Source organism: Pristis pectinata, chromosome 31 (genome assembly GCF_009764475.1).
Source record: "Pristis pectinata isolate sPriPec2 chromosome 31, sPriPec2.1.pri, whole genome shotgun sequence".
Classification (NCBI taxonomy): domain Eukaryota; kingdom Metazoa; phylum Chordata; class Chondrichthyes; order Rhinopristiformes; family Pristidae; genus Pristis; species Pristis pectinata.
This window is the reverse complement of record NC_067435.1, coordinates 4,219,653-4,242,818: the sequence shown is the minus strand read 5'-3', so window position 1 is coordinate 4,242,818 and position 23,166 is coordinate 4,219,653. Positions and strand designations below refer to the sequence as shown.

The 23,166-nt window shown below is 44.8% G+C and overlaps 1 protein-coding gene across 2 annotated transcripts in view; it reads left to right on the top strand.

The window, feature by feature from the left end:
* Positions 1–6,557: 6,557 nt before the first annotated feature.
* camsap3 (calmodulin regulated spectrin-associated protein family, member 3) overlaps positions 6,558–23,166 on the top strand; it is a 199,321-nt gene continuing 182,712 nt past the window's right edge. Inside the window, exon 1 of one of the 2 annotated variants that reach the window (XM_052041823.1) lies at positions 6,558–6,935. In XM_052041823.1, the coding sequence (XP_051897783.1) occupies positions 6,656–6,935 (280 nt within the window). In that variant the 5' untranslated portion in view covers positions 6,558–6,655. The remainder of the gene's footprint in view (positions 6,936–23,166) is intronic. The other variant, XM_052041822.1, reaches the window with a different exon arrangement.

The window sequence follows — 23,166 nt, the reverse complement described above, 5'->3', positions numbered from 1 at the left end:
GATGTAATATTGCATTTCTTATATGCCTTTTCTAATTTGTATTGCACATCCTGGCTACTATTCAGAGGTCTCTATGTAACTCCCATCAGGCTCTTTTTACCCTTGCAGTTTCTTAACTCTACCCATAAGGATTCTACATTTTCTGATCCTATGTCACTTCTTGCTAAGTATTTGATTTCATTTTTTAAAACCACAGAGCCACCCCACCCCCTCTGCCCATCTGCCTGTCTTTTCAATAGGATGTGTATCCTTGGAGGTTTTGCCCCCAGCTGTGATCTCCTTTCAGCCATGACTCTTGATGCCCACAACGTCATACCTGCCCATTTCTAACTGTGCTACAAGTTCATCTACCTTATTTTGTACACTGCACGCATTCAAATAGCACCTTCAGTCCTGTATTCACCACCCTTCTCAAATTTCTCCATGTTGCCTGAAGTTCTTATCCCTTTCTAAACTTTGTCTTATTCTGGAGACTTCAGTAGCCTCTCCTGCACCCTCTGTCCCTTTATCCATACTTTTCCAATCTGTTGAACACACCCCCCTACTATTTAGTTTAAAGCCCTATCCACAGCCCTAGTTATGCGATTCGCCAGGACCCTGGTCCCAGTGTGATTCAGGTGGAGTCCGTCCCATTAGAACAGCTCCCTCCTTCCCCAATATTAGTGCCAATGTCCCACGAATTCAAACCCACTTCTCCTGCACCAATCTTTGATCCACACATTTAACTCTCTGATCTTATTGACCCTGTGCCAATTTGCACGTGGCTCAGGTAGCAATCTCTCTCTCTCTCTCTAGCTCTCTCAACACATTCTGAAGGTATTCCTTATTTACACTGTGATACCAGTACTGTGATGGGTCTAAATCCTTACCGTTCTGATAGCGATCACCATTAATCTGAGGTGATCCAGGAGTGTGCATGTGAATTCAGTTCATATGTTCTGTTAGCCTCCTACCCAAATGCTATCCCAACCACTCAATGTTTCGGTAAAAATAAGTCGAAGATTCAAATCAAGACTTTTTTTTTATTTTTACAGCGTGGTAACAGGCCCTTCCGGCCCAACGAGTCCACGCCGCCCACTTTTTAAACCCAAATTAACCTACCCATACGCCTTTGGAATGTGGGAGGAAATCGGAGCACACAGAGGAAACCCACGCAGACACGGGAGAACGTACAAACTCCTTACAGACAGTAACGGGAATCGAACCCCGATCGCTGGCGCTGTAATAGCGTCGCGCTATCTCTTTTAAAGGATTATAGAACAGTCAAGTTAAAAGGGAGTTTAATTTTCTTCACACCCTCTATTCCTGAAGGCCTGATACTTTACAAGATGTAAGGATTGTGGGCCCTGTGGGCAAAATCAGCTATTACCATCTATGCAAAGACTTTTGGAGGTTTCAAATTATTGCTTTGGTTCAGTTGGACTGCAGAGGGCGCTCCCGAGGCTATTAGGCAGCTCATTATAATGAAAGCCATCAACTGGGAGACTTGAGAAAGCTTGAGGTCGGTAAGAGTGAAGCAAGATCTGCAAAAGTGAGTAACACCCACATGGGCAAAACCACAAAATGGTATTCCCAATTCTAATCAAAAGGATCTAACCTACACCAGCCACAAAGACAATTAAACACCCTCCACAGCAATTCTCTCCCACTAATCCCCAAGATTTCTTATACCGGTGAATGCTTAAAGGTGTAAGGAAGAACCAGAAGGAAAAGTGAGAAACAGGCAGGAGTGTCACAGTGTACCCATTTGGAACTGAAACTAGGAGAGTAGTGAGTGAGGGGATCACAGGAAGAGGAGGGACCATTGTGTCCTTTGGGCCTTTTCCAGCACTCAGTAAGAGTGTGCCTGATCTGTTCCCCCTTCATCTCCCTGGCTTAATTCTACTGCCCCAAACAGTCACCAAACACAATCCTTGATAGGTCCAATTGTTCCCTAAGGGGTGACTGGCTTTTGACGAAGTAAGTTCCACATTTCTACCTCCCTCACTCAGCAGTGGACTTTCCTCCTCCTGACCAAGGTTTAAAAGGGATCTGAGGGGCAAGTTTTTCACACAGACGGTGGTGGGTATATGGAACGAGCTGTCAGAGGAAATGATAGAGGCAGGTACAGTTACAGTATTAATAGACATTTGGACAAATATGTGGACAGGAAAGGTTTAGAGGGATATGGGCCAAATGTGGGCAAATGGGGATAGCTTAGGTGGCAACTTGGTCAGTATGGACCAGTTGGGCTGAAGGGCCTGTTTCTGTGGAGTATAACTGTATAACTCTTTTCCCTCATTGGCAACCAGTGCAGTCTTTTGCCTTGAAAGATAGACACTACATATTGGATAGACAAAGGGACCACGGCATTGGAGGTGGAGCCCTGGAGCAATGTTTGCCCCACTCTCCATCTACATATTCTCTGCAAAAAAAAGTTGCAGGCCTTACCTCAAACACTGGGGACATCCATCCCAGAAAAACTGATAACCAACTCTCCAACAGGGATTAACAAACCATCGGCTGGAGGAACCCAGCAGGTCAAGTAGCATCTGTGGGAGGAAAGGATTGGCGACGTTTCGGGTCGAAATCCTCCATCAGGACCTTTCCTCTCACAGATGCTGCTTGACCTGTTAAGTTCCTCCAGCAGATTGTGTGTTCCTCCAGTTTCCAGCAGCTGCAGTCTTCCTGTGTCTCCAACAGAGACTGATGGACCTTCTAATTTACCCCTGACCTTCTCCATCCTGTTGAAGGCTTTGAGTGTTCCTGAGGCACAGTGATGGCTATAATACTGCAGCATCTGGTGGGCCCTGCAGGTCAGGTTCTGCTGCTGCTGTGTGTTCAGTGACTTCCATGTGTTAGTATGTCACATGTAGGAAGGATTGAGGCACACTCCCAAACCATGGCACATGCACATTAACTGTTAATGACATGTAGCAATCATTTTCCAACTTCAAATCTCCCAATGTGGATGCATAACCCAATAGAATTTCTATCCCTTGTCCCATTACAAAACCATTGCCCTTCCAGTACTCACTCCAGTGGGGCTGCCTGCTCCTGAAGCTGAGTTGTTACACTTTATGTGAATGGCATCTCTTTGTTTCTTATCAAATTGTCTTTCCATCCTGACAATCAACTCCCTCATAATCACCCGCTGTTGCTCAATGTTCTCCTTCATTGTCTCTGTTTGGGAATACATGCCATTTATCCTCTTAGCCTGTGCAATTATCTCAATTTAGGAAGGTCATATCACTCAGCTCCTCCCTTGCAAATGCTTGGAGGCAGAAATCATTCAGAGCTACCTTGTGCATGCCGCACTTACACTATAGTGTCATTATTCTGTTTCAAAGGTTATGGTGGACCCACTTGAGTCACCACATCTGGTAATCATACCCGCAGGTTATGGACAAACTGATATCTGTCCAAGTCGGGGGTATATGGTTGAACCTCATTCTCTCTCAACTTCATCTCATACAAGTCCTGGTGCTGCCTCCTCAAAGCTTCATCCTTTCTAGCTGAGTTGCCCCCTCCAGCACTGGAGCCCTCCCTCCCTCAGACTCTTTGTTTCTCTAAGTGTGACCTCCTGTGTATTTCCTCCACACAACCGCTGTCAGCTGTGCCTTCCTGGTTTCTGTACCTGTGAATTTCCTCCAGAATATCTGCACCTCTCCACTCCCTTCTCATAGTCATTCCTTGAAGCCCATCTCCTTGACTAAGCTTTTGGTCACCCTTCCTTGTATCTCCCTTCAGCTCACTGTTCCATTCATTGACAAAGCAGAAAATGGTTTAATTTATTCTTGAGATGTTGGCACCATGGGTAGGACGGGTGAAGAAGGCATTTGGCACGCTGGCCTTCATCAGTCAGGGCATTGAGTGCAGGACGTGATCTTGCAGTTATACAAGATGTTGGTGAGGCTGCACTTGGAGTATTGTGTTCAGTTTTGGTTGCCCTGTTATAGGAAAGAGTGCAGAAAAGATTTACAAGGATGCTGCCAGGACTGAGTTATAGGGAGAGGTTGGACAGGCTAAGACTTTATTCCTTAGAGCGTAGCGGACTGAGAAGTGGTCTTATAGAGGTGTATAAAATCATGAGGTGTATAGATAAGGTAAATGCACACAGTCTTTTTCCCTGGGAAAGGAAACCAAAAACTTGAGGGCATAGGTTTAATGTGAGGGGGAAAGATTTAAAAGGGACCTGAGGGGCAACTTCTTCACGTGGAGGGTGGTGCGTATACGGAACGAACTGCAGGAGAAAGTAGTTAACAACATTTAAGAGACATTTGGATAAGTACGTGGATAGGAAAGGTTTAGAGGGATATGGGCCAAATGTGGGAAAATGGGACTAGCTGAAGTGGGCACCTTGGTTGGCATGGATGAGTTGGGCTGAAGGGCCTGTTTCTGTGCTGTGTAGGTTTTCTATGCTTCTATGTTTCTATATTGGGAGGTTCCTTCATTCATTGACAAGACGGGCATCACTGGCAAGGCCAGCATTTTATGCTCATTCCTAAGTGTCCTTAAGAAGGTGGTGTCCTGCACTTACAATGTAGGACATAGAACAGCATAGCACAGGAACAGGCTCTTCGGCCCACAATGTTGTGCCAATCTAAGTAAATTAGTAATCAAATGCCCAACTAAACAAATCCCTTCCACCTAAATATCCACATCCTTACATTTCCCGCACATTCATGTGCCTATCTAAGAACCTCTTGAATACCCCTATCGTATCTGCCTCCACCACCACCCCAGGCAGTGCATTCCAGGCACCCCCCCTCTCTGTGTAAAAAACTTGCCCCACACATCTCATTTGAACTTACCCTCTCTCACCTTAAATGCAGGCCCTTTGGTATTAAACATTTAAACCCTGGGTGTCTATTCTATCTATGCTTCTCATAATCTTATAAACCTCTATCAGATCTCCCCTCAATCTCCACCACTCGAGAGAGAACGACCCAAGTTTGTCCAACCTATCCTCATAGCACATGCCCTCTAATCCAGGCGGCATCTGGGTAAACCTCTTCTGTAGCCTTCCTAAAACCTCGACATCCTTCCTATAATGGGGCGACCAGAACTGAACGCAATACTCCAGATGTGGCCTAACTAGAGGTTTATAAAGCTGCAGCATAACTTCCTGACTCTTGAACTCAGTGCTTCGACTAATGAAGGCAAGCATGCCATATGCCTTCTTTACCGCCCTATCAACCTGTGTAGCCACTTTCAGGCAGCTATGAATTTGGACCTCAAGATCCCTCTGCTCATCTGCACTGTTAAGGGTCCTGCCATTAACAGTGTACTGTCTCTTTACATTTGATCTCCCAAGGTGCAACACTTCACACTTGGCCGGGTTGAACTCCATCTGCCATTTCTCCGCCCATATCTGCAACTGATCTATATCCCGCTGTATCCTTTGCCGGTCTTCTACACTATCCACAACACCACCAATCTTTGAATCATCTGCTAACTTACTAACCCACACATGTACATTCTCATCCAGGTCACTTATATACATCACAAACAGCAGAGGTCCCAGTACAGATCCCTGAGGAACACCACTAGTCACAGACCTCCAGCTAGAATAAGTCCCATCGACCACTACCCTCTTCTACGGGAAAGCCAGTTCTGAATCCAAACGGCCAATTCACTGTGGACCCCATGCATCTTAATCTTCCGGATGAGCCTCCCATGAGGGACCTTGTCAAGCGCCTTACTAAAATCCACGTAGACAACATCCACAGCTCTACCTTCATCAATCACCCTCGTCACCTCCACAAAAAACTCGATCAAGTTAGTAAGATACGACTTGCCCTGCACAAAGCCATGCTGACTATCCATAATTAGGCTTTGGGTTTTCCAAATACTCATAAATCCTATCCTGAAGAATCCTCTCCAGTAACTTCCCTACCACTGACATGAGACTCACCAGTCTATAGTTACCAGGATTATCACTGCTTCTACGAAGAATCATAGAAAATACACAACATAGAAGTAGACTGCTTGGCCCATTGTGTCCATGGCAGTTAGAACATAGAACATGTGCCAAACATAGGACTTCTGCCTGCACGTGGTCCATATCCCTCCATACTCATGTGTCTAGTCAAAGCCTCTGTTGCATTTATTTCTAAGCCAGGATGTTGGACTCAGATATAGTGAAGCAAATACAGGAAACACTCAGCAGGTCAGGCAGCAGCCCTGGAGAGAGAACCAGAGGTAGCCTTCAATCAGATTCCCGAGTAACTTCCAAAAGGCAACTGAATATGTGAAGGATACTCAGTGATATGTTGGGGGGGGGGGGAACTAAACTGAAACAAATCAGAGGAGTTTTTGTTCTCTGTGCAGTTAGATTTATTACCCCATGGTCTAAAATTGGGCATTAAGCATTCATGTACTGTATGACCAAATAGGCAAATTGTTTCGTTGAGACTAACCAGGTTAATCATTAAGTGAGAGTGCACAGCCACACCATGAGCAGGCGGCTGACTGTGAATCAGCTGAGAAGTGGCCGGGGAGCCTGTTCATGGGGATCTGGGGAGGCTTCCTCTAGATGGAGCTGTGTGTGAACGCAACAAAGACACCTGAGCCCATTGGAAAAATGACGAGCGAAAGCGCAGCCCACTCTCCGCCGTGAGTCAGCGCAGTACCTGCACCGAAAGCCGGCGGAAAGAGGGAGGGATGCAATTAAATGAAAGCTCCCCGACCATTATGGTCTAGCAGGCGCGCAGACGAGCAGCGAAGCCGCGGGCGGTCAGGGAGTGGGACACCAGGTTTTGGACTTGCTTCAAGCACCCTGTTTTTCACCGACGCTGCGGATGGCCCCCTTTCTCCTCCTGCTATGGTAGATGTAGATGAAATGAGGAAGACGTTCCTCGTCCCGGAGATCAAACCTTTGGATCATTACGATTTCTACAGGGCGAAAATCGCCGGGAGCCTGTCGTGGCTGATAGCGCGATCCTACGGATCAGGTACAGACTGAAGCCCCTATTGTCTGATAATATCGCAAAGGGTCTCTCTCTCTCACACCCGCTCTTTTTGTGATCGTGTGTGTGTGTGTGTGAAAGGCTATGCGCAGCCGGAAGATGTCTCATTAAAACTAGCCAACGGCATTGAACCTGTTTTGCAATGTGAAGCTCCTGGAACAGATTGAAAGCGTAGACGCATTGTACCCAAACCATAATTCCTCACCAATACTATCTGCCTGTGTCGAGGCGTCGCTGGATCAGTGACCTTGTTTCTTTTTTTTTAATTTAATGAATTTACGCACTCGTTTCTCTCTCCGAGCCATTGTCTTACAATGGACCCAAACCTGGGTTTGTTGAATGAGGGAAAAACACTAATTGCACGATGGCTTTTTCCCCCCAGAACAAACGTGTTTTGTTTAACGACATGTTAAAGGCCCCAGTGCATCTGTTAATTCGTTAATTAAGAGCGATTAAGGAATCCTGGTCCAGGTTCCGGCGGGTTGGGGGATTTTTTTTTAATCCGGCTCGGTCTTGGTGAAATGAAATGTCCTTTTTGTACTGATGAAGGGGTTTGCTTCCAACAGGCGACCCTCTATCGCTGATCAGAGGAAGATGTCGGGGTTTAGTGGGGTGGTGATTGGAGCCTTGTCAATTTCAGTGAAACTGACAGGTTGCACTTACAGGGCGAACGTTATTGTGGCTTTTCCAAGCGGTTCAGGGAGTGAACGTGGCGTATATTAACTAACCACTTCAATCCTGGTTTGGAGACCTTTTTTTTTGTGTTGACGCGCTCCCTCCCCTCCCCGTGACATCACCATATTGTTAACACATCACATGTAAATTATTGTTTGACCGTGACTCAAGCAGTTGGGGTTGAGGGAAATTAACTACACCTGGCTAGTGACAAGTCAACTGGACACTTCGTTTAATCTTAAAATTGGTTCCAAATATTTATCACTTAAAAATACTTCAGTCCTTATTTGAATAACACCTACTGTGATGTTTGGAATAACCTAAACCACCAGCAGCTCTCGAACAGAGAGGCGTTGGATACGGTTTATATAATGGTCACAGGGCCACTGAATTAGATCATACTTTTTAATCGCTTCCAGCTGTTAATGCTTGATGTGAACCTATGGTGTTTAAGTGGAGAGCAGTGAGGCAGCTAGTCAGCTGATAGAGCATAGCTGCATCTCCAAGACCAGGGTGGCTGGGGACGTTCTGGTATCGATTTGTGATATTGCAGCAGATTTGTTTGGCAAAAGTTGGTGACCTAACCATGATCCAATCGGATCCTAGCATAAACTGGAGGCCGAGTGGCCTCTAAATGATCACAAGTTCACTGTATCCTAATTAAATAGGTTACTATATTTAACTGCATCGCAATCCAGATGATAAATCAATGTATTTTTATTGCCTTGTATATTTATGGAGGATGTTTAAAATATTTACTGCCTGGTGAGTCATAGCATCTGGGAATGGGAGGAAGCTTAACAATGGAAGGGAGGACATTTGGCCCATTATTTTCGTGCCAGTCCCTAAAAGAGCAGCCCGCACCTCTATAGTGGGTCTGTAGACCTTCAACTCCCAGCTCTCCATGCATAGTTTAAATGTGGTGGGAGTTCCAGTGTCTTCCTGATTCTCACCACCCTCTGGGTGAAAACATTTTTCCTCATCTCCCCTCTGACCTGTCCACAAATAACTTTAGTTCCATGCCCTCTGGTTGGTTTTTGATGCTTCCCAATAAGGGAAGTAAGTCTTTCCTATTTACTCTGTCCAGGCCCTTCATAATTTTATACACCTGTTCAATATTGTCAGATAATTAATGTTCTAGTTTCATGATGGAGGGATATCACTGGATTTGGTCCTGAGGGAGTCCCTCAATGCACAATTGCCAGACCTTTTTGAGATAATTAATCTGCAATTAAGATACCTGATTTGATGCCCACCACCCTGACCATTCACACACTCCACCATGCTCTCTGTGGCTGCAGTGTGTGTCACCTGTACAATCCTAGCAGTTACTTGCTGTGGTCACTCCAACAGCACCTCCCAAACCATGACCTCCACCACCTAGAAGATCAAGGGCAGCAGGTGCAGGGGAACACCATCACCTGCAGGTTCCCCTCTCAGTTGTGTTCTGTCCTTGTTTGGAAATATTATATTGGTTTATTATTGTAACATTTACTGAGGTACAGTGAAAAACATTGTTTTGCATGCCATCCATACAGATCATTTCATTACAAAAGTGCATTGAGGTAGTACAAGGGAAGCAGAATAAAGTGTTACAGTTACATAAGAAAGTGCAGGCAGGCAATAAGGTGCAAGATCATAACAGGGTAGATTGTGAGGTCAAGAGTCCACCTTGTCGTACTAGGGTCTTGTAACAGTGGGATAGAAGCTTGTCGTTGAGCCTGATGGTACATGCTTTCGGGCTTTTGTATCTTCTGCCCGATAGGATTGCAGTTGGGTCTAAATCCTTGAGCTTACTACTCAACAGTGCTCGTCAGAAATATCTTTCCCATGAGGACTGCAGTGGTTCAAGAAGGTGGCTTGCCCCCTACTTGAGTAATTAGGGATGAGCTCAAAATGCCAACTTGCCTGGAAGTTGATAAACTTGCAACTTAAGAAAAGGGGGCACTTCTGACAATGCAGATTGAATAACTACATCAGTACATTCTTTTCAATATTCATTACAAGTTGTAGGTTTGAACCAGTGATTGAACTGGGGCCTATGATGCCAATGATTATCTGATGTATAGCTCTGAGCAAACATGCCTACAGAGTTGTAGGGTAGTATCGTACCTGCAATTGACTAAGCCGTGGCAGTCAGTACTACTGGAGAACCTGTGATGGGAGATTGTTTTGGGCTTCATCGGCTTGCTGATTACAGGGCCAGCTGTGTGACTGTAACCAACGAGTTGGAACTGGTTACTAGGAAGTGTGATCGAGTGAGGGAACTGGACTGATGTCAGAAGGTACTCAAGGCTGTGACAGGAAATAGTTGGGCTGATGTTCAGGAAGTTTGGGTTCTAATGGACTATCGGTTTGGCTGAAAAAGCTCGTCTTGTGATTTAAATTTTAATGCAAGAGCATGACCTTTTTAACTAAAGTTTTGAATTTGGCCTTTTTTATAATGACTGAATAAAGATGGTTATCATTTGTAAACCCAGTTATTAAAACTGGTTAAAGTTGAGGGGGAAAGAAAGTTTGGCTAGAAAAATGGTAACTGGAATTTAGACAGGAGATCTTGCATTGAGAGAGGAATGACGAGGCAAGGGAACTCAATCTTTCTCATTGCTACAATGAATGGGAAGAGATTGATCAGCTTCAGGAACAAAGGGATCTTGGGATATACGTGCACAGATCCTTGGAAAGTAGCAGGACGGGCCAATAAGCTATTTGATGAGGCAGATGGAATGCTTTGCTTCACTGGCTGAGGCATGGGATTTAGCTTTGTCATGTTGGAACTGTCCATGACAGTAATTAGGCCACAGCGTGAGAACTGAGTACAGTTCTGGTCACCACATGACAGCAAAGACATGACTGCCCTGCAGAAAGTGCAGTGGAGATTTACGAGGATGTTGCTGGGTCTGTAAAGTTGTAGCTGTGAGGAAAAGATTGGATGAGCTTTGGCTGTTTTCTTCTTGGAACAGAGGAGGCTGAGGAGAGAGTTACTGCTGTGTGTAAAATGGAGAGGGGTCTGGATAAAGTAAATGGGAAGGGCCTTTGTTCCTTCACGGGTCAACAATCACGGGTGGAGGTTTAAACTGATGGAAGTGGTGGATGAAGGGAAAAGTTGTCTCCCCCAAAGGCTGATGGGGGTCTGGGACTCTGCTTGGAAGGATGGGAGAGTCATAGAGTGACACAGTATGGAAAGAGGCCCTTCAGCCCAACTCGTCCATGCTGACCAAGGTGCCTACCTAAGCTAGTCCCATTTGGCCCATATCCCTCTAAACCTTCCCTATCCATGTACTTATCCAAATGTCTTTTAAATGTCATTATTGTACCTGCCTCAAATACTTTCTCTGGCAGCTTGTTCCACATACCCACCACCCTCTTCGTGAAGTTGTTGCCCCTCAGGTCCCTTTTAAATCTCTCCCCTCTCACCTTAAACCTGTGCCCCCTAGTTTTTTGGTTCCTTTTCCTTGGGTGGGAGGAACTGTGTTGCATTCACCCTATCTATGTCCCATTTTGTACACCTCTATAAAGTCACCCCTCAGTGTCCTACATTCTAAGGAATAAAGTCCTAGCCTGCCTAACCTCTCCCTATAACTCAGACCCTTGAGTCCTGGCACCATTCTTGTAAATCTTCTCTGCAACCCTTCCAGTTAGACGACGTCTTTCCTATAGCAGGGTGACCGAAACTGAACACAATACTCCAAGTGTGGCCTCGCCAACGTCTTGTACAAATGCAACATATACTCAGTGCCCTGACTGATGGCCAGTGTACTAAACGCTGCCTTTACCACCCTGTCTACTGGTGATGCCGCTTCCAGCGAACCATGTCCCTGTACTCCTAGGTCCCTCTGTTGCACAACACTCCCCAGGGCACTACCATTCACTGTACAGCCCGACCCTGGTTTGAAAGGCAGAAACTCTCATTACATTTAAGATTGGGTGGGGTAGACCTTATTTGACTAGTATGAATATGATGGGATAAATGGGTTCCTCCTTCAGTGTTGCAAACTTTCTGCAGTTGTCTTAAACTTGACGTGATTTGTTGAAGTAATCTTGTACTATCAGTAATTGACAGCACAAACTTGTCCTATCAGCATTGTTTCCAGGAAGCACTGAGTTGCTGCTTATACAGTAGTTACATTCAGAAAATAATTGCAACAAAAGCAAATAAAATTGGTATTCTCTGTGGAAGATCTAATACTTGACTGGGCCAAGTCTCAAAGTCTGTGACTTGACTTCAAATGTCCATTTAAAAAAAATTTAATCTGAACTTCTGTATCAGCAGTCAATTGAAAAGAGTTGATTCATTCCTTTTGTAGGGTAATGTGTTTCTTGGTGCCTTAACCCCTCCTTCCCACCTTTGGTTTGGTTGAGGAGTGAGGGGTGTCAGGCAGGATGGATTGTAGTCTCCAAAGTGAGGTCAATCCTCATTCCTGTATTGGCAAATGAATCTCTTAAAGTGCTGTCATTTTGATTTATTCGTTCACTGATGATGCTGATGTTAATCATCCCTCTCCAACTGGCCCAAGGAAGTGGCTGAAATTCAACAAGTAGTGGGTCTGGAGTCACAAGTCCAGATCGGGCGAAGATTGATGGCTTCCTTCCATGCGGGAGGTCGGTGAACTAGATGGGTTTTTCCAGCAATCTGGAGGTTTGATGGTTATTGTGACCAAGGCCAGCTCTTTCTAAACCCTGATTCTTATTTAATTAAACTTAAATTTCTCAGCTATCATGGTGAGATTTGAACTTTCATCTCTTGATCCAGTAGTCTAGAACACGATGATGCTGGAGGAACTCAGCAGGCCGGGCAGCATCTGTGAAGAAAAGCAGGCGGTCAATGTTTCCGGTTAGATCCTGACCCGAAATGTTGACCACCTGCTTTTCTCCAAGGATGTATGGTAGCTTAGCGGTTAGCAGGACCGATCGGGGTTCGATTCCCGTCGCTGTCTGAAAGGAGTTTGTACGTTCTCCCGTGTCTGCGTGGGTTTCCTCCAGGTGCTCTGGTTTCCTCCCATATTGCAAAGACGTACGGGTAGGTTAATTTGGGTTTAAAATGGGCAGCGCGGACTTGTTGGGCAGGAAGGGCCTGTTACCACGTTGTAAATAAAAATTTAAATTAAAAAAAAATGCTGCCTGGCCCGCTGAGTTCCTCCAGCATCATTGTGTTTTTCATCTAGATTCCAGCATCTGCAGTCCTTTGTTTTTCCAGTAGCCTAGAACTCTGGTTAATTCACTGGATGCAGTCAATTTGTGGCTAAACCTGTGATTGTGCAGCAGATTTAGATGGCTCTGAATTTGAGTCCCCTGCATCTGTTGATTAATTGGAATCAAAGCAGTTGTGTATGGACAGTCTAAATGATTGCTTCCATGAAACTGATGGGGATTTAGTACAAATAATGTTAGTCATTATGATGCATTTCCCATCTGTCTGTCTTTAAAGTAGGAGAAAGAATTCATTAGACTGGTCACTGTGACATGGGTATGAAAGGCACAGATATTCATGTACACATTTTCAAATTGCTGAAGGTTTTAATCAAATGCATGCAGCTGGATTGAGAATTTGGACTTGCAAAAGGCAGATCTCCAATCTCATGCAAACTGTGGATGTTAATCTCAACAGATTCCATCGATTGTGTTTGCGATATGAATAGGAATTGGCCATAAAGTCCTTGACCCTGTTCCCAGCTCAGCCACCATTCCATAAGATGGAGCTGATGCATGCCTTTCTCTGTGTCCCTTCATTTTAAGAAAATCTCAGATTTTAAGACTTTTGAAAAGTCTTATGAAATGAAAATTGACTTTTCATTGTTTGTTGATTGCTTAAGTTCTACCAGACTATATTTTGCGTTGTTAATCTTGAGAGTCCTGGGTCACATTTCCAGACTCTGTCTCTTTGGGTAAAGGGACTTGGGAGTCCTAGTGCAGGATTCCCTAAAGGTTAACTTGCAGGTTGAGTCGGTAGTAAGGAAGGCAAATGCAATGTTAGCATTCATTTCTAGAATATAAAAGCCAGGATGTAATGCTGAAGATATATAAGGTGTTTCTCAGACTACATTTGGAGTATTGTGAGCAGTTTTGGGCCCCATATCTAAGGAAGATGTGCTGGCATTGGAGAGGGTCCAGAGGAGGTTTACCAGAATGATCCTGGGGATGAAAGGGCTAATGTATGAGGAGCGTTTCATGGCTCTGGGCCTGTACTCGCTGGAGTTTGGAAGGATGAGGGGGGAATCTCATTGAAACCTAATGAATATTGAAAGGCCTGGATATAGTGGATGTGGAGAGGATGTTTCCATCAGTGGGAAAGTCTAGGACCAGAGGGCACAGCCTCAGAATAAAAGGATGTCCATTTAGAACAGAGATGAGGAGGAATTTCTTTAGCCAGAGGGTGGTGAATCTGTGGAATTCATTGCCACAGATGGCTGTGGAGGCCAAGTCATTGGGTGTATTTAAGATGGAAGTTGATATGTTCTTGATTAGTAAGGGTGTCAAAGATTACAGGGAGAAGGCAGGAGAATGGGGTTGAGAGGGAAAAATAAATCGGCCGTGATCGAATGGCGGAGCAGACTCGATGGGCTGAATGGCCTAATTCTGCTCCTATGTCTCATGGTCTTTGTCCCACACTCACTGATCTGTGGAAGTAGTTTGTCTCTTTCAATCTCATCTTCTCCCCTTAACATTTTGCATTTCAATGGAATTAGCTCCTAACCACCTACATATCTAGAGACTTGTCTAGTTTCTATGACAAAGCAACCAGAGAAAGGGAAAGTGGGGGAAAAATAGTGGGATTTCCATTCTAATTTTCCTATCCCTTGTAGTGTTCCAGTCACTGAAGTGCAGTCACAGTTGTAACGAGGGGAAATGGAATGATGTTTGTATACAGCAAGCTCCCACCAACAGTGATGTGATAATTAGATCAGCTGTTTTTGAAATCTTGTGTAAGAGAAATATTTGCCAGGATGCTGGTGAAAGCTCTATTGCTCTCACCGTAGGGCCATTGGATCTCTTGTCCCCACCTCAGGAAGGCACAGAGAGCCTCTCTTGGCACCACACCTGGGAGATACTACTGAACCAGACCGTGTCAGTTTAAATTTTTATGCTCCCATTTCTGGAATGGGGTTTGAACCAGGAGTTTTATGATTTGAGTTGAGAATGCTATCCACTGACTGATGGGTACTTGGGTGGGTTGAAGGTCCTGTTTCCATGCTGTGTGACTGTGGTAGATCTGGAAGGAACTGAATATGCATGGGTCAGGTTAACCCCTCAAAAGGACACGTGGCTATTTTGTTTTGGGGTTTGGCATATTCTGGTGATGATCCATCCTTTCCCCAATTCCCATTGTCCTCTGCATGTGGACCTCTTAGTTCATTGTGACTGAGTGAGGGGACTGTTAGATTGTTCAGATGTTATTAGGAATCAGAGTAGTAGATGCTACATGTAAGCTGGGCGAGGTATGAAAGACGTTAACAAACTAGTTGTGTAGTTCCAACAATACAGTAACATCTATGGTCATATTTAAGATAAGATATTTACTAGTCACGTGTACATCAAAACACACAGTGAAATATGTCCTTTTGTGTTGGTAAGAATGTGCTGGGGGCAGCCCACAAGTGTCACCACTCTTCTGGCGCCAACATAGCATGCCCACAACTTCCTAACCCGTACGTCTTTGGAATGTGGGAGGAAACCGGAGCACCCGGAGGAAACCCACGCAGACACAGGGATAACTACAAATTCCTTACAGGCAGCAGCAGGAATTGAACCCAGGTCGCTGATGCTGTAATAGCATGATGCTAACCGCTATGCTACCGTGCTGCCCTCAAACTACTACTTGGATATATTGAACCTCTGTGTTACCGATTCTGTATCATAATCAGTCTACTATTGTATTTCATGAGGTAATGATCTATTCCTAATTCTTGTTAGTTGTTTATCAATGCCCATGTTGGTAAGTAACTTGTTCAGATTTTGAAGGGGATTTTAAAAAGTAGAATCAAAAGTGCCACAAAGGGATACTATTCAAAACAGCCAGGAGGACCCACTGATATTGACCTTTTCATCTAAGTTCAGTGTCCAGGATTGTTTCTGTTGGAGCAGAGAAGGTTACAGATAGAGTAAATATTAAAAAAATAATGGAGAGGGCAGACAAATGAGGAAGAGCTATTTCTATTTGTGGGGCTGTAGGAAGGGAATTGGAATTGGTTTATCATTGTCATATGTACCAAGACAGTGAAAAGCTTGTCTTGCATACTGTTCATACAGATCCATTCATTACACAGTGCATCAAGCTAATACAAGGTAAAACAATAACAGGACGCAGAATGATTACAGCTACAGAGAAAGTACAGTGTAGGTAGACAATAAGGTGCATGGTCACAATGAGGTAGATTGTGAGGTCAAGAGTTCATCTTATCGTACTAGGGGACCATTCAATAGTCTTATAACAGTGGGGTAAAAGCTGTCCTTGAGCCTGGTGGTACGTGCTTTCAGGCTTTTGTATCTTCTGCCTGATGGGAGGGGGGAGAAGAGAGAATGACCCAGGTGGGAGGGGTCTTTGATTACGCTGGCTGCTTTACCGAGGCAGCGCGAAGTGTTGACAGAGTCCATGGAGGGGAGGTGGGTTTCTGTGATGTGGACACAGCTCAGCACATCTCTCTGCAGTTTCTTTTGGTCATGGGCAGAGCAGTTGCCATACCAAGCTGTGAGGCACCATAGAGAGCATCCTATCTAGATGCATCGATTTATATTAAAAAAAATTGGTGAGGTCGATGGAGACATGCCAAATTTCTTTTGCCTCCTGGGGACGTCGAGGTGCTGGTGAGCTTTCTTGGCTGTGGCATCTATGTGGTTGGACCAGGACAGGTTATTGGTGATGTTCACTCCTAGGAACTTGAAGCTCTCAACTCTCTCGACCTCAGCACCGTTGATGTAGACAGGAGCATGTGCACCGCCCTCTTCCTGAAGTCAATGACCAGCTCTCTTGTTTTGCTGAAATTGAGGGAAAGGTTGTTGTCATGACACCATGTCACTAAGCTCTCTACCTCCTTCCTGTACTCTGACTTATCATTATTTGAGATACAGCCCACTACGGTGGTATCATCTGCAAACTTGTAGATGGAGTTAGAGTAGAATCTGGCCACACAGTCACAACTGTACAGGGAGTAGAGTAGTGCGCTGAGGGCACAGCCTTGTGGGGCAGCAGTGTTGAGCATACTTGTGGCAGAGGTGTTACTGCCTATCCTCCTTGCATTCTTGTTGGTCAGGAAGTCAAGGATCCAGTCACAGAGGGAGGTGTTCAGTCCCAGGTCTCGGAGTTTGGTGATGAGTTTGCTTGGAATTATAGTATTGAAGGTGGAGCTGTAGTCAATACACAATAGTCTAATGTAGGTGTCGTTACTACGTAGAGGTCATAACCAAAAGGTGGTTAACAAGAGACTCGAGTTTTACTGGCACATCTTGTACTCTGGGGTCTGCTGCGTGTTGGAAACAAAGTGGAGTTGTCACTTTTAAAAGGATACTGAATTGAAAAGTGTTTCTTTAAAATAAAATCCTCCTGGTCAATGGGGGCAGATTAAGGCAAAGTAGATAATTTACTTCAAATGCTGTGAGTGACCCTCTTCTCTATTTGATACAGTTAGTATTGCTTGAAGTTACTGCAGTGCATGAAAAATCTCTGATTGTTGTAACTGTTTTGATTTTTGGTTCATGGCTTCATTGGTTGATGCAGAGTATGGCAGCTTTTGGCTGGGTTCACTCACGAAAGTAGCTTCACTGATCAGAGTAAATATCCTTGGGTAAAAGGTTTTGCTGTTTTAAGCCAAGTGCTATAAGTCAGTGGATTTATTTTTTCTCTAAGGTACATGAGCTGCTGTTTTGAGCTTGAGCCTTTGATTAGTTCTGTGTTCTCTTCTGCTCAGAGTGCGGAGATCCAGTTACCTCCCCGTAATGTTAAACAACTTTGTAGTTCAGCCACGGACCCACTTTCAGAGATGCAGCCTGTATAGTGATGAGGTATGTTTGGTAAGAAGTTTGGAGAGGGGAAAATGCAACAGTTGGAATGAGATTGAATGAAACCCCTTCGGAAGTAGGTATTTGTATGTATTCCTTGATCACTTTCTCCAGCTAGTGGAAATGGGAACAAAAAACAAAATGCTGGGAACACTCAGCAGGTCAGGCAGCATCTGCGGTGAGAGAGATGGTTAACATTTTGGTCTGATGACCACTATTCAGAATCTTTCAAATTTTTGATGGGTCATTTACCTGGAACATTAAACTCTGATTTCTCTCCATGGGTGCCGTCTGACCTGATGAGTGTTTCCACTGTCTTCTGTTTTCTTTTATTTCGGGTTTCTTTTTGTGTTTTCTTCGATAGTATGATGTTGAAAGTCCTAGTGTTGCTCATTGCTTATTGCACAGTGATTTGACTGCTGAGTACAGTTGAAACAAGGCAGCTTTCTATATTAGTGTGCTCGCTTAGTGTGTCCTTAAAGAGGTAATACAGTGTTCTTAAAGGGGAAATTCAGCAACATAATCCCACAGAATGTATAGAAAGAAAGTCAGTTCTCTATAGAAGTTATCAAAGAGTGCTATTAAATTCCAGGAATTTGTCCCTCACTGTGAATTCTACCCATGGAGTTTGGGGAGCAGTCCAAGAGTAGAAATCAGTAGTTACATTAAAAACAAATTAAAAGCATTTGTATATTTTAAAAAAAACACTGGTTAGACTACTGTTGACTGACATTTTTCATCTTGGGAGTCCTGATACAGATATCCTTATTAGAAATCTGTATTAACGGATGAATATTAATGTCCAAGTTTTTGGATAGTGTAAGGTGACTGTTCCCATCTTGCACACAGAACACAAGTGTGGGTTCTTGCACACGGTTCAAAGTCTGCTTATTGGTTGCAACAACCACTTGCATCTAAAATGTAACAATGGTCCGGCATGTGATTTAATTCAATGAATTTTGACAGGGCCAAGTCATCCCCTGTTTTCTTGGAACCAATTTCGAGGAATAGAAGAATTGGCATGCATGAACTGAATACACGGTCTGTGCTCTCGGGCATTTTTCAGTGGTTTGAGTTGTCCCTGCCCATGGATTGTGGTTCTTTTATCCTCCTCACTAAGCAATCTTGTGCACAACCAGAGTTTGAGGGTGGGAATTTGATTGCATTTTAGTAGAATCACTGCATCTGTGTGACCTCTTTGCTCTGTGTTCACTTGGAGCCTTTAGCCATTTCTGTTTTAAATTGTTTCTTTTTTGAAAATGAATTTACAGCTCTCCTTTAAAGGTGTGTGTTTTATTGTTACTGTGATGGAATATTAATTGTTTCCATAACAAAATATTCTCTCACTCATCCTACATTAGATCTTCAGATTTGTCTTCTAGTTAATGAGTTGCTGACTGGTTAAAAATGATTTGTCCTTTTTGCCTCATCTAGACAATGATCTCCTTGTAACCTTTTGTTATAAAGAAACCAGCCCCAGTTTCTTTTGTCTCAAGTGGAGTTTCTGAATTCAACCTTGTCTCCCCCATCCAAACACATTGAGCCTGTGCGTGCATGTTATAGTTATAACACTGAGGAAGGAAATTTTCTTTATAGTGAACAGTTTCTTTGTCTCTCTTTAATTTTAGATGTTGCAATGTGATGTAGACTGAGCTTCTGAACAGTTGGTATGGTTACTGCATGGATCATATGCAAAAATTAACTTCACTGTCACAATCACACCTTCATTAATTATCAAGTTTGTTACTGCTTAAGGGGGAAAAGGCAGATGAATTGCAGGAAGGGATTCAGCAATGGAAGGAAGTCACTGGTCTGCCTGCCTTAGACTAGACCAATAATCTCTCAAGCAACTCCCAAACTGCTGGAGGAACTCAGCGGGTCAGGCAGCATCTGTGGAGGGAAGTGGACAGTTGATGCTTCGGGTCTCTCAAACCTTGATTTGAATGGAAGGGTGAACTCATCCTAAAATCCCTACTTGAGCAGAATTTTCTCCTTCAGTCAATGCTATGTGCATGTTGCTGATATTTTAAAGCAGGACATGCTCATCAGGTTGGTTACCATCTGTGGAAAGAGAAATAGTTAATGTTTTGTGTCCAGAACCTCTTGGGTTGAAGACTCTGCGATTCCAATGAAGAGTTTGATCCAAAACATTATCTATCTTTCCACAGACGCTGCCTGACCTGAGTGCTTCCAGCATTTTGCTTCAGGTTTCTAGCGTCTCTACGTTTTTGACTATCGTCCTGTTATTGCATATTGCCTCGGTTTTGATTGGAAGGTAAATGGACCCTTGCAGTGTTTGAGATCAAGTGGGTGAGGAGTTTATGCTGTCTCACACCAGCCAGGACCAGGTCTGACTCTGACCTCTGTGGAGCTTTCCTTTTCTCCCCATGACCACATGAGTTTCTTCCAGATGCTCTGGTTTCCTCTCGCATCCCAAAGGTGAGCTGGTATGTTAATTGGCTGCTTGAAATTAAAAATGTAAAAAAAAAGAATCAAAGGGGAACTGATAGTCGTGTGTGTGAGAGAGAGAATGTTGTGTGTCCAATCAAAGGGGCAAATGTAGAGGGTTCTACATCCTCCCCCGTCTCCTGCCCATTGAGGCCACTAATGAGGTGACTTGGATGAGATGTAATGACCTGCACTTGCAGCAGTTCCAGAGAAAATGTGGATGTTGTGATTGCAAAAGGACTTGCGAAGACCTTGCTGTTCTTTCTGCCATGGCCTGTAAACTTGCCACTGAGTAGATGCTTAGCTGGGGCATTTGGTGTCTCTATAGGGTGTTGGTGATGCCGCAGCTAGAGTACTGGTGAGTGCTGGCTTGGTACCCTTAAGGAAAGAGATACCAACGTTGCAAACAGTCCAAAAGAGATTCACAAGGCTAATTCCTGGGGTGGGAGTGTTGTCCTATCACCAGCAGCCCAAGAAGTTGAATCTGGGTTCTCTGAGGGGGTGATCTTACTGAAATGTGTATGATCCTAAACAACAGTCTGCTGGAGAAACTCAGTGGCTGAAGCAGCATCTTTGGTGGGGTGGGAAAATGAATTGTCGACGTTTCGGGTTGAATACAGGACTTGATGCAGGGTTTTGACTTGAAATGTCTACAGTTCCTTCCCTGCCCACATCCCCACCACCCGCGCCCCCCGCCTCCCCAGTATTTAATACTGAGTGGTGCAAGAATTTCTTGTTGCTGAGGGTGGTAAATATTTGGAATCCTCCAGTCCTGAGGGCTTTGGAGGCATTGAAAGCAGAGGTAGGTGCATTTTTGAATTGAGGGCTGTATGGAGCAGGCACAGAGGAGAAGCTGAGGTCCAGGTAAATCATCCATGATCGTATTGGTTTATTATTGTCACAAGTACCAGATAAGGTGGAAAAACTTGCATGCCATCCATACAGATATTTCATTACAACAGTGCATTGAGGAAGTACTGGTACAGGGGAGACAATGAAAGAATGCAGAATAAAGTGTTACCGTTACAGGAAAAAGTGCAGTGTCTTATAACAGACTATTGAGTGGTCTCCTAGTACGATAAGATGGACTCTTGACCTCGCAATCTGCCTCTTTATGGCCTTGCACCTTATTATCTGCCTGCACTGCACTTTCTCTGTAGCTGTGACACTTCATTCTGCATTCTGTTATTGTTTTTCCCCTGTACTACCTCAATCTACTGTTGTTCAGGCTTTTGTATTATATATTAAATGGTGGGGCAGGCTTGAGGGTCCTGGTGGCCTAAGCCCATTTTCTCGTGGAGTTGGAGCCCAGCAAACGCTTGAGTAAGCAAGGCGTAGATTAGGTCTGGTGTTACTCAGCGACAGTCGTGGCTCTGTCTGTATCCCTGCTTCATTTGGCCTATTATTCATTTAGGAATCTTGCTCTGTACAAATTGGCTGCTACCTTCTCTGCATTACAAGTGACTACACTTTGAACATACCCATTGCTCGTAGAAATGGGTCTAGGATGTCCTGAGATGGTGCAAGGCCCTGCCTCTGTGTAACTTCATCCTTATTGCCTCCAGAAGTTTAGTTCCACTTTTCTTGCACCTGTTAATTGAGCGAAGTTTGCTTCCAGGTCACTGTGTGTGGATGTTGGTGGAGAGTGTGATCCGGTCTGAAGCCAATCATGACTCAATAAATGCAAATTAGAGGAACAGCACCTCTCATTCCGCCTGGGCAGTCTCCAACCTGACGGCAGGGACATCCAGTAACTGCTCCCCCTCTGTCCCTTTCGTTTTTCTCCCATTTTTCTTTTTTCTCTTCTGATTTCCACTGGTCCCTATCACCTTGTCTTCTCCCTCCCTCTCCACCTGCCCATCACTTGCACACTCCTCCCACCGGTTCCCCTCCCCACCTCCCTCCCTTTATTCCATGCTGCACCTTCCTTTCCTATCAGATTCCATCATCTTCAGCCCTTTGTGACTTCCACCTATCACCTCCCAGCTTCTGACAGCATTTCTAATCTTCCCCCGCCCCCTCCCCCTCATCTGCCTATCACCTCCCCTCAACTGGATCTACCTATCACCTTCCAGCTCTTGCTCCATCCCTCACCCACCCCCCCCACCGCCCCCCCCTCCCTGCACACCTTTTTATACCGGCTATCTCCCCTCTTTCTCTCCAGTCCTGATCAAGGGTGTTGGCCTGAAACGTCGACTGTCCACTCCACCCCCCCCCCCCCCCCCCCCCAGACGCTGCTCGACCCACTGAGTTCCTCCAGCAGATTGTTCCCTGCTCCAGGTTCCAGCGTCTGCAGTCTCCTGTGGCTCAGTAGGTCACTGATGCTCTTTAACACGGGTAGCCTCCTCTCTGTTGATGGACAATCATGCAGCCACACCTGAGCTTGGAAACCCTAGCGAGGAAAGAGGTCGGTCAATATTTGTTGGGTACGATTCGGAGAGTGATCCGTGACTCATGCACACTGCACATCCATTGGCTCTGGATCTCCAACCAGCTTGCTAACATGTGGCAGTGAGGGAACAGAAGGGTTAAGGACCTCCTGTATGTGATGAATAACTGCCGAGCCTCTCCATTACCTCATAGATATGTAATCCTGTTCCATCGACTCAAATCAGCCCCTTGTCCTAACCCCTGTGTACACATGGGCAGCTGCTTTAGGACTGGTATCTCCAGCACACAGACCTATGTTTTCTGTGGGCGGGGATTAAGCTCCCAGCTGTACAGGAGCCCGATTCCAGGATATAATGATGACAAACCGGAATTTCTTCTTCTGTGATAATCTGCAGGAGAGGTTGGAATAACTTGTCAGAATTGCTGTTGTGACACCCTCAAGTTGTGACCTGAACTGTCTGTACTGTAGACACCCCTGTGATCTGATCTGAAGGTGTTTGTCTTCTGGTGACTGAGCAGTTTATTGCCTTCCTGACTGCACAACCTCTGTAACTGACAGCCTATATTTTGTGACCGAACTCTGGCCTTTATCAGCTGTCTTCCAGCTTCCCCACCTCCAGCTAGTTAAACGTGACCCCGCCTTCAGGCTGTCTACAACCCGACCAGCGCGAACATTGAATTCTCCAACATCTGGTAAACTACTGCCCTT